The sequence below is a fragment of the Myotis lucifugus genome, unplaced genomic scaffold (genome assembly GCF_000147115.1).
Source record: "Myotis lucifugus unplaced genomic scaffold, Myoluc2.0 scaffold_1098, whole genome shotgun sequence".
In the NCBI taxonomy this organism is placed as follows: Eukaryota; Metazoa; Chordata; class Mammalia; order Chiroptera; family Vespertilionidae; genus Myotis; species Myotis lucifugus.
In genome coordinates this window covers 90,089-101,777 of record NW_005872146.1, presented here as the reverse complement: position 1 = coordinate 101,777, position 11,689 = coordinate 90,089, and the positions used below count along the sequence as shown (strand labels likewise).

Sequence of the window (11,689 nt, the reverse complement as noted above, 5' to 3'; positions counted from 1 at the left end):
GCTAAAACACGTCATTTTTACGACAACCTTCACTCAACCCAGGGAATGGGACATACAAAAGGGCTCAGCACTCAGCACACAACACACAGGACACACAGACAAAAGTCACACCAACAAAGGGGACCCAAGCCTCAGCGGCCTCACCTGGGGCCCCGCCACTCCCCCAGGACACTCTGGCACCTCCCGCATCACACCTGGGGGGGTGATGGGGGCTCTCCTCACATCCTGCAAGCGCGGATAACCTCACTCTCAGCCTCACACCGGCTGGCACTCTAACCGCTCAGCCGTCAGGGGCATGAACCTTGCTTGCGGACACATACCCAGTACGGGATACACAGGAGGCAGCTCATGGATGTTTCCCTCTCATCCATGTTTAGAACTCTCTAGCCCTCTCCCTTCCTCTAGGTGAAAAATTGATATAATATGCTTTTTAAAAGATCTGGAACTTGCAAGCTCTCACCAACATCTTCTTCAAAGCCTGCAACAGGAAAAAGGAGAGAGACACATACATCAATACATACAGGAGGTCTCAGTGTTTTCAACAAGTCAATGACAAACAACTCACAGCATGAAAAACACAACAACATCTAAACAGCAGCCAAAAGCACACTATGACAACCAAAAAAGGAACCATGGGGGTCCAACAGGAGAAAGAGGGCATGAGCACAGCTCCCGTGAGGCTCCACATTAACATAAACATCTAAGAACCTGGAACAGAGGAAAATGGCACACTTGTCATTTCCACTGTCAAACTCCTTCACTCACCAATTTCACGACGATTCCTTTGGGAATCAAAGGGAGGCTTCACTGGGCCATTCAAGGAACAACACCTTGTGCCTCTGCCCGTGATGCTGACCTGCCAGCTAAAGCCATGGGACCGTGACCAAAAACGACAACCACACTTCAGCCATGCTGTCCAGGGCACCCATCATGCCATCCCGGGACGGAATGAACTCAAGGCTCTGGGTCTGCACCACTTCCCTTCCAGCACTGACAAGGGGTTCCTCACACACTGCTGCACTGACGTGGCCTGGAAAGTGACTGAGCACCCTCCCTGCCTAATACATTCCTTGCTGTCTGTTTCACTACACAGTGCTGAGAACTTCTTCTCACAGGCTGATGCTCTACCATTGACAAACACCCACTATTGCTTCTCTTCACGTTTGCAAGGGTCCATTTCAAACCGTTCCCAGTCACCTGGACTATAAATACACATGTTCTCCTGCACCTCTTGCCACCACTTGCTAGAGGCCTTTGCCCATCCTAAAGGGAACTTTTAGACGCAGAAACTGGTGCTTATTCATTCATCAACTTTCTCAAGCCAGCACACTTCCAAAACCAAAATCAGTAACGGTGTGTGAAAAAAACTGAGGAAACACAACACATCTTTCACAATCAAAACATGGGGGCATCCTACGTCGTCTTCTTTTCACTACGTTTTGGAAATACATGATACAAAAAATGGCTACAATAACAACATTGGGTCATTCCGTCTCTAAAACAGTCATTCCAAATGGGCATACGCCCCTTGGAATTGAAATATGCACAACAGCATGACACTATTAGGAAAATTCCTCATCAGGAACCTCGACGACAGCTCTTGTGTCTCTGTCTGTCCATGCTGCTGAGATAAATCCACGTGCAAACACCTGGGCCTGCTGCCAAACCAGGGGGAGCCAAGTCCAAATGAAGCACCAAGCTTTGCGTACCTCATGGTCTCTCATACACGTCCTTCTCACCCAGGATCTCATGGCACTCACTGGCCACTGACACAACAACACCACCTTTGGAGGCTGTGCAACAAAAAGGGGATCCACTCACCTGCTCTGAAACACAAACATCTCCTCCTTTCCACAATGTCCCCTCAAAAACCTGATCACACTCTCTACTCTCTTGCATACTTCAGCATTCCCCACAACTCTCTTACAGCTGATCCCACCAGTCCCAACTCTTCGGACCAGCTGCTTCTGGGGAGGGTTTCTTTGCAGATGGCAAAGGAAATGGCATCAAATGGGACATGGAACACTCATATGCAGGGAAGAAGGGAAGAAAATCACTACAACCGCCTCATGGGACAGAAATACACTATGCCACTTAGGAGGAAATCAGACGAAGACTGTTACCAATACATTTAGGACTTCCTAGGCCCACATCCTCAGGGTCTACCCACCAGAGAAAAGACCAAACCCTACACCCCTAAAAACCGCCAACGCACGGCAGTTCCAGGGAAGACCACCACAAAGCCTAAAAGGAAAACTATCACTTAAAGAAATACCACTGCAAACAATGCAGCCAGCCTCCTTATCTAAAAATCTTAGGCCACCTAGGCAACCACAAAGACTTCAACGAACTGCCAGGCAGGTCGTTCATCACCATACCTAACAACAATCATGCTTGAACTACACAACCTGGACTTATGACAGACAATACGAAAACCTCCTTCAGGTTTGGCCTTATACCTTCACACTGCAGCAATACAATAGGAACCATAAAATACAAATAACAAACTAGCCCTGATCATGGAACACACACACTAACCTTTACAATGGAATGGACAAAGAGAGACAATAAATAACATTAAAATCAGCAGAGCTAAACAGAAATGACATTTTTACCAAAGGTCAGATAAGAAACTCTAAACATAAAACAAGAAACTTTAACAGGTCAAAGGAGGAGACAAAACATACCATGATGTAACTATGGACACATGCTTCTAGAATCAAATACTATAAACACACTTGGAACAGGGCAATAAACACAGAACCTGATTATGCTGATCAGCTCAACGCTGTCTCCGTGGCCTTCATTCTTCGCCCATGCTGTCCACACCTTGGCGGACCCCTGCACCTCTGGGCCTGGACCCCGGCACAACTCTACTTCTACCTTCTGCCTAGTGCTTCATAACATACAATGAAGGGAAAACCATGCAGGCTGTCTCAACAACGGGGACAGTCATGGAGCTCGCAAAGATTCGGCTGGGCTCCCAACACATGACCCCCAACAGTTCAGTGGGCAGCGATACACACTCATACTGACCAAGATTCTAAACATTTGCCAAGTGAGACATCCACACTTACAAAGTTTTTTAGTTTTTTATTTTCTTAATTCTTTTATTGCTTAAAGTATTACGAAGAGTATTACATATGTCTCCTTTTTTTCCCCGCCCTTGACAATCCCCTGGCCTCCCCTACCCCCCAGTGTCTTATGTCCATTGGTTATGCTTATATGCATGCATACAAGTCCTTCGGTTGATCTCTTCACACTTACAAAGTTTTTAACATGCTCATTTAATTACACTTACAAAGGCAGCTTTGTATAAGAAATGTCATTTTCTAAAATAAAATCTATCTAGAATACAAATGTATAATACATCAAACACATAACTGCTTGGCTCTCATTGATTTTTCAGATAAGAACAACATAAAACAAGTTTCACATCACTTCCCAAACAAACAACTGTTGTGTACATGGATGTCCAAACAGGTCTTCTGTCTTGGACAGAGTCACCATGAAGTAGGGGCTGTGTGGGGAAATGAAATACAGGCTTCGGGAGTCAAAAAACACTGACAAGGTACCTCCGGAACGATACGAGGAACCCGCACAGTGGCCACACGTTACCGGATGTCACCTCTGCAGCCACTGCGGCCTCCATGGTGTGTCTGGCCCTCGCTCTGTGTGTCCCTAGGTCTGTGTGTCCCTCAGTCTGTGTGTCCCTCGGTCACTGACACCAGCTGAGTCTGCTCGCATCTTCTCTGTGGCGGTGACTCTGGGAGCAGCGACACAAGGCACTAGACGGGAACACCTGCAGGACCCTCCTCTGTCCATTTCCCACCTCCTTCACACCTCGCTTTCCCCTGCTCCTCCTGGCCTTGCCCCCGACGTGGTGGCTTAGGAGACCCTGCAAGGACCCTGCTAGAGTGGTCTTGTCATGTTGTGTCAGGAACTTGGCACCTGAGGGACACTCGAACATTTTATTTTTATCTTATACACACATCACGTGGAAAAACATCAGCGGAGCTGAATGCTCTGCTCATCATGGTGCCTGTCTTTAGTGGTAGGTATGCTGCTTTTTCACACCCTCCAGATCTTTTCCTTCTTTGTACTTTTTTCGTGTGTATGTTTTGCTTAATTCTTTACAGAGGAGATGTTTTCACCATTCATTTTCTTAGAGAGCGTGGAAGGGAGGGAGCGGGAGGAGAGAGAGCAAACAAACAAGCAAACATGAGTATGCAACAGACACATACATCTTTGGCTCCCACAGGAGCCCAGACCGGGGCAGGCGATGAAACATGCATCCCACGTAGGTGCTCTGGACCAGGAATCCCGCCAGCGACCCTTCCCTGAACATCTAACCGGCGAACAACACTGGCCAGGGCCTATTCCTCTGCTTAGCAGATGACAACACATGTCACTCTTTCTTCTTGCACAAGGAAGGCAGCCAATCGACGATCATCACTCATCATTCATGCTTCTCTCTTCCTTTCAGAAATAGGACAGATAAATATTTCTAAAGAACACACTGTAGCCCTGACTGCTGTTGCTCAGTGGAGCGACAGCCTGCGAACTGAAAGGTCCCTGCTTTGATTCCCAATCAGGGCACATGCCCTGCTTCTGGGCTCGATCCCCAGTGGGGGGGGGGGGGGGGCAGGAGGCAGCTAATCCATGATTCTCTCTCATAATTGATGTTTCCATCTCTCTCATAATTGATGTTTCCACCTCCCTCCCTCCCTCCTTCCCTCCCTCCCTCCCTCTCCCTTCATCTCTGAAATCAGTAAAAAATAGTTTTAAAAAACTCACTATGTTTCTACAAAAAACTTTACATTGAATTTCTTTCCCGTGGTAAGAACACATTCCCATGAGAACCCTGCATCTGGAGGTGCCATCAACAATCACAGCCTCCCTGGTACTGATGGCATCAATAATAGCAGCTACAGGGGAACGACTGCCTCAGGATTGCCCACCTCTAGGCTACTCATTGCATCCATCATTACAGCCTCCAGGGGACTGGCTGCCTCAGTAAACGAGGCCTCTCCAGGGGCCGCTGAGTCGAGCGGGAATAACACCTTCTCCCGATACCCCTGCACCTCACTGCACAGTCTGGTTGCCTCCATAATGGGGTCATCCAAGGGACTGGCTGCCGCAATCACAACGGCCTCCGGCTGACTGGCTGCCTCAGTAAAGGTGACCTGTCCAGTACTGGCAGCATGGTTAACGGTGGCCTCCCCAGAACTGACTGCTTCAATCATGGCAGCCTCTAGGTTACGGACTGACATACTGAACGCACAGCTTCCCCGTGTCACTGCAGCAGTCAAGGCCTCCCTTTCCAGGGATGGTACCCGAACGGGTGCAAAATCCAGACCCGTGACTTCAGTCCATCCAGGGAAAAAAGAATGGCACCCTGGACAGCCTCCATCATTTTCTACGGTTTTCTGTGGTCTTTCTTTGTTGGTTTGTTTGTATTTTCTTAAAAATATTTTTTAATGAAATCTTTATTGTTCAGATTATTACATTTGTTCCTCTTTTTTTCCCCCCATAACTCCCCTCCTCTCAGTTCCCGCCCCACCCTCCGCCCTCACTCCCCACCCACTGTCCTCATCCATAGGTGCATGATTTTTGTCCAGTCTCTTCCCGCATCTCCCACACCCCTTTCCCCCCCAAGAATAGTCAGTCCATTCCCTTTCTATGTCCCTGGTTCTATTACAATCACCAGTTCATTCTTTACATCATATTATTTATTCACTTGATTCTTAGATTCACTTGTTGATAGATGCATGTTTGTTGTTCATAATTTGTATCTTTACCTTTTTCTTCTTCTTCCTCTTCTTAAAGGATACCTTTCAGCATTTCATATAAGACTGGTTTGGTGGTGATGAACTCCTTTAGCTTTTCCTTATCTGTGAAGCTCTTTATCTGACCTTCAATTCTGAATGATAGCTTTGATGGATAAAATAATCTTGGTTGTAGGTTCTTGATATTCAGCACTTTGAATATTTCTTGCCATTCCCTTCTGGCCTGCATAGTTTCTGTTGAGAAATCAGCTGACAGTCGTATGGGTACTCCCTTGTAGGTAACTGAGTTTCTTTCTCTTGCTGCTTTTAAGATTCTCTCTTTGTCTTTTGCTCTTGGCATTTTAATTATGATGTGTCTTGGTGTGGTCCTCTTTGGATTCCTTTTGTTTGGGGTTCTCTGCGCTTCTTGGACCTGTAAGTCCATTTCTTTCACCAGGTGGGGGAAGTTTTCTGTCATTATTTCTTCAAATAGGTTTTCAATATCTTGCTGTCTCTCATCTTCTGGCACCCCTATAATTCTGATGTTTGTACGCTTGAAGCTGTCCCAGAGGCTCCTTACACTATCTTCGTATTTTCGGATTCTTTTTTCATTTTGCTTTTCCGGTTGGGTGTTTTTTGCTTCTTCGAATTTCAAACCTTTGACTTGATTCTTGCACTCCTCTGGTCTGCTGTTGGTGTCTGTATAATATTCTTTATTTCAGTCAGTGTATGCTTAATTTCTAGTTGGTTCTTTATCACAACATCGAGGGTCTCATTAGATTTCTTAAGGCTCTCATCAAGTTTATCGGCAGTTTCTAGCAAATTATTGAAAGCCCTTAAAAGTGCGTTTTTTAGCTCTATATCCTCCATTTCTGTCATGTTTTTTTGTTTCCGCATTTTTTATGCTTTCTTGGTGCACCCCCTGTGGTCTTTGTGTGCAGTCTTGTTGTAGTTAAGCCTTGATTGTGGTCGGCAATACTGGGGGTGAATTGACCTCCAGGCTAACGGGCTATGAGAGTCAGCTGTGCCTGCAGTGGGAGAGCTTCTGTGCTGAATCTCTAGGGCGGTGCTAATCTAGCCTTTGCCTGAGGCTATCTGGCAAATGCCTCTGTGCAGGGCTTGGGCCGGGCGGGTCCCAGGGGATCCACAGGGCGGGCGGAGCGAGCAGTTATGGCTGCTCTCAGTTCCATCCCCAGCGGCTCTGCAACCGCTGCAAACCTCAGAGAGAAAGCTGCCTTTCCACTTCTCCCATTTGAGTCTGGGTCCCTAGAGACTCGCCCGGATCTGGAGCTCAGAGTCTGAAACTCCCTCCCGATTGAAAACAACAACCGCACCCTCCGCCACCGGCCCACTCCACATGCACTCCGCACCTTAGTATTTCACTTCAGCACTGCGCCTCCTCTGAGTCTTGTATGGTTTCCTTTCCTCCTAGTTGTAGAACTTCCACTCAGCCAGCCTTCCTGTGGTTCTGGATGATGTCCGTTCCGTCTTTTAGTTGTATTTTTGAAGTGGTTGTTCAAGGCAGCAAACTCCGGCGTTAACCTATGCCACCATCTTGGTTCTCTAAAAATATTTTTATTGATTTTTTTACACAGAGGAAGCGAGAGGGATAGAGAGAGAAACATCCATTAGCTGCCTCCTGCACACCCCCTACTGGGGATGTGCCCGCAATCAAGGTACATGCCCTTGACTGGAATCGAACCTGGGACCCTTCAGTCCGCAGGCCGACGCTCTATCCACTCAGTCAAAACGGTCAGGGCTGTTTGTGTTTTTTTGAGTAGAAGTCTTCATCAAATTCAAAGAACATTAGCTAAAATTTCAGCAGCACGGACAGAAGATGGAGGTGTTATTCTTTAAAAGGCCACAAGAGGGGAGCAGAGGATACTTTTTGCAAAGGAATTGGCTCACAGCTTCTTGAAAGGTTTGTGTCATAAGCATATACGTGCTGTGATGAATTGAATGTCACTAAAAACTTTTTAACAAGGATGGGGTCAAGGATAGGTAACCAGGCATAACTCCAAGTTTCCCACTCCCAGACATCTGCGCGTCAAGGTCCTAATTAGACCCTTGTAACTGTAAATCAAGGACGGTTGTAGTTTTCTGTGAATAAAACCTCGCCGAGCACCAAGCTCAGAGCTGCTGCAGGAGGAGAAAGCCTGTGGCAGTCACTGGCCAGTTCAATAAATCCTCGCTTGCTGTTTAAGACCTAATTGGAGTCGATGGTCTTATACTCGCGAATGTTGGTCCACAACATGCAAGTGGTGCACAACCCACAGCCATAGCAGTGACTTCAGGGAATTCTCTCATCAAGGATTCTCTCTCAGCATGGATATTTCTCTCTCCCTTTCTAAAATAATAAAAATAACTTTTTACTAAATTTTTTTAAAAAGGTTTCTGCACCAAGCCATTCAGCAGAATCTTTTTCTAGTGGAACTAACACGTTCCCATTATAAAAACTGACTGCGTCTAGCTCCACCCTCAGCCATGACAGCCTCCCTGGGACTGATGGCTGGCTGCTTCTTCAGGCATGGCCATCCCCAAGGAAATGCCTGCCTCAATCATAGCGGCTTCCAGGTCACTGGGGGCCTCAACAATGGCCGCCTCTCGCTCACCATCGCGGGAATAACATGTTCTCGCCATACCCCTGCAACTCTAAAGGACAGACTGGATGCTCCACAATGGCGGCCTCCTGGGGAATGACTCACTGCCTCAACAATGCCCCCTACAGGGGACGAGCTCACATCCTGAACGCACCGCGTCACCAGGCCAGGGCAGCGCTCTCTGAGGCCTCCTTTGCCAGGGCTGGGCTGGAAACAGGTCACAAATCACACCTGTCACTTCAGTCCATTCAGCGACGAAATGATTGCCGCACCGGAAAGCCTCCAGGATTTTCTGGGTTTTCTTTTTTTATATATATATAAAATTAATTTTTTACAGAGAGGAAGGGAGAGGGATAGAGAGTTAGAAACATCGATTCAGCTGCCTCTTGCACACTCCCTACTGGGGATGTGCCCGCAACCAAGGTACATACCCTTGACCGGAATCGAACCTGGGACCCTTGAGTCAGCAGACCGACGCTCTATCCACTGAGCCAAACCAGTTAGGGCCTCTGGGTTTTCTTTTTCGAGTTTTTTGGGACCTGAAATTTCAGCACCAAGGACAGAAGCACAGTGTGTTTTTCTGCAATGGCCACAAGAGAGCAGCAGAGGGTCGGTCGACGGCCGCAATACCAGTCACGGGGCCATGTGCTTACAGCTAAAACACATCATTTTTAGGGCAACGTTCACTTAACCTGGGGAATATAACACACAAAAGGGCTCAGCACACAAGACACAGGAGAGACGCAGGGGTGGCTGTGGCTCCTGCCTGAGAAATAAAAGTCGCAGCAACAAAGGAAAGCCAAGTGTGAGCAGCTAGTTTGGCTCAATGGATAGACGGTCGGCCTGTGGACTGAAGGCTCCCGGGTTCGATTCCAGGCAAGGGCACATGCCTCGGTTGCAGGCTCCTCTCCGGCCTGGGCCCGGGGCTTCTGCAGGAGACAACCAATGGATGTGTCTCTCTCACATCGATGTTTCTGTCTTTCCCTCTCTCTTCCACTATCTCTAAAAATCAATGGGAAAATACCCAGTGAGGATTAACAACAAAAATGGATAAGGCAGCTGGACGGTGGCTCACAGAGGGCAGACAGCACACTCCCATCTCTGGTCTTCAAAGGCAACTTTCCCAGTGTGTTGTGCTTCCCAAAGTCCAACCTGGTAGGGGGACTTTCTGTGAAGCCCAGCAACATGACACAGCGCTCAACTGGGCCCCTCCGTTTTTGTTTTCTTTAAAAATGGGAGGGAGGGAAGCATCCATGCCAGACACACTTGATTGGCTGCTTCCTGAGCACACGCCCCCTCCAGGCCGGGGGTGAAACCTGAAACCCAGGTACATGCCCTTGACTGGGAATCAAACCAGCCACCCTTTAGTGTGCGAGCACTCACCACTGAGCAACTCTGTCCAGGGCAGTTACTTTCTTAAAGCTGTTTACTCTCCCAGAAGCCAGTAAAGACCTTGATGCAGGATTAATGTGGTTACTTCAGGAGCAGCAAGACTGGAACAGGGGGAGGGGGCCACATCAGATGTCAGTCAGGAGCATGAAAATGTGCAGGCGCTCTGTGAGGCCTCACCCACCAGCCTTCACATTGTGTCCTGGGCATAATAAAGTGATGGATGAGAGAAATAGTACCCGGCATGATAGATCACTCCACGGAGTGTTGGGACTAACCCTGGAGGCTCAAGCATCAGTCAGGATGAGACCTGGAGGAAGCTGGACGTTGAAGTGGGTGGTATTGAGCAAAAAAGAAAAAAAAAGCCTCCTGGACAGTGTGGTGATTGCCAGGGGGAGGAGGGATGGAGGAAGGTGGGAGAGTATGGAGGGGGGCGGATAAATGGTGATGGAGATTTGACTTGGGGTGGTGAACACACAATACAGTTGTACCGATGATAAGTTGTAGAATCATGTACCTAAAAGCTGTATAATTTCATTAACCAGTATTACTGCAATAAATTCTAAAAAACTTCAGGTACAAAAACAGAAAACAGAGATTTTGGGGGCTAACTGAATGTTCTTTAGTATTTTTTAAGATATCTATCTAGCGCCAAAACCGGTTTGACTCAGTGGATAGAGCGTCGGCCTGCGGACTGAAAGGTCCCAGGTTCGATTCCGGTCAAGGGCATGTACCTGGGTTGCAGACACATCCCCAGTGGGAGATGTGCAGGAGGCAGCTGATCGATGTTTCTCTCTCATCGATGTTTCTAACTTTCTATCCCTCTCCCTTCCTCTCTGTAAGAAATCAATAAAATATATTTTAAAAAAAAAGATATCTATCTAATATGGGATGCAAATTTGAGAGACCAAGAAAGACAGCATCAAAGCCACTGAGGATTGAGACAACTGCAAAACCTGAGTCACTGCAGCACAAGCCCTGGGACTCTGGCCTGGTCAGCTCACAACAAAGGCTGGCCTGTGGGGCCACACTGCTCCCTGCGGGTGGCCCTTGCTCAGGAGGAAGACAACACAAAGGACCGCACTGGGATGAGCCTGGACTCCAGTGCCCGACACTGGCATCATCTGCACTTTGTCTAACACAGGCAATTAGCACACACTCTCTCATCCATTTTTATTGTTTTGTTTTTATTTTTACTATTTTTTTCTTTACCTAAGCACCATCCAGTGTAACAGCATGCCTTTCCTAAGTGAGCACCAATGTGCAATTATGCAGCTTCCCTCTCACCCTCAGCCACATAATCTAACCCTGAAAACTGAGCAAGACGTTCCTGCAACATGCTGACACCAGTTTACTGCAGAAGCCTTTTAAATAGACCTCCCTCTTCTAGCAGCAGGAACCATTCATCTGAAAACCTACAAATGGGGCCTTGTGCTTGTCAGACAGTATTCAATATGCTGGCCTCACATCTGACCAGCAGCCATGGCACCAGGTGAACAGACCAACCCCACATCCCTCCAACTAAGTGAGCTCCAGGCAAACCCCTACACCCTGGGGGGGGGGGGGGCAGCTGCAGGATGGGAGGAGAGGCTAAAAGAAATTGAACCTAAACTCTTCATCTGGAATGTCCAGGGTGGCCTTGGTTCCCCTTTCTGGGCGGGGCCTGCAGACCCTTCGGCTCTTCTTCCTGGTGGCCTCACCTACAGGCTGCACACGGGCTGACTGGGCTGCTGTGGGAGAGGGGACAGAGTGTCAGACAGCAATAGCAGCTAACGCCAACTGGACCCACACAACTACAACCACTTTGTATAAATGAACCGATTTACTTCTCAAAATTTTAGGGTAGGTATCATCATCACACCCCATGGAGAAGCACAGAGAAATTCACCGACTCTTCCTACCCTTGCCGCCCCCAGGGAGGCCTGAGTTCTG

At 47.9% G+C, this 11,689-nt stretch overlaps 1 protein-coding gene and 1 long non-coding RNA gene across 2 annotated transcripts in view; both read right to left on the bottom strand.

Annotated features, from left to right (window-relative positions):
- Positions 1-3,957: 3,957 nt before the first annotated feature.
- LOC106695323 lies at positions 3,958-7,203 on the bottom strand. The gene is made up of 2 exons (XR_001346426.2): positions 7,139-7,203; positions 3,958-4,164 (listed from the first exon to the last, which is right to left on the bottom strand). It is a non-coding gene; the product is annotated as an uncharacterized LOC106695323 (long non-coding RNA).
- Positions 7,204-10,923: 3,720 nt separating this feature from the next.
- The window catches only part of CUNH8orf33 (chromosome unknown C8orf33 homolog), a 5,150-nt gene continuing 4,384 nt past the window's right edge, over positions 10,924-11,689 (bottom strand). Inside the window, exon 6 of the mRNA XM_023748051.1 lies at positions 10,924-11,487. Coding sequence (XP_023603819.1) covers positions 11,458-11,487 — 30 coding nt within the window. The 3' untranslated portion in view covers positions 10,924-11,457. The remainder of the gene's footprint in view (positions 11,488-11,689) is intronic.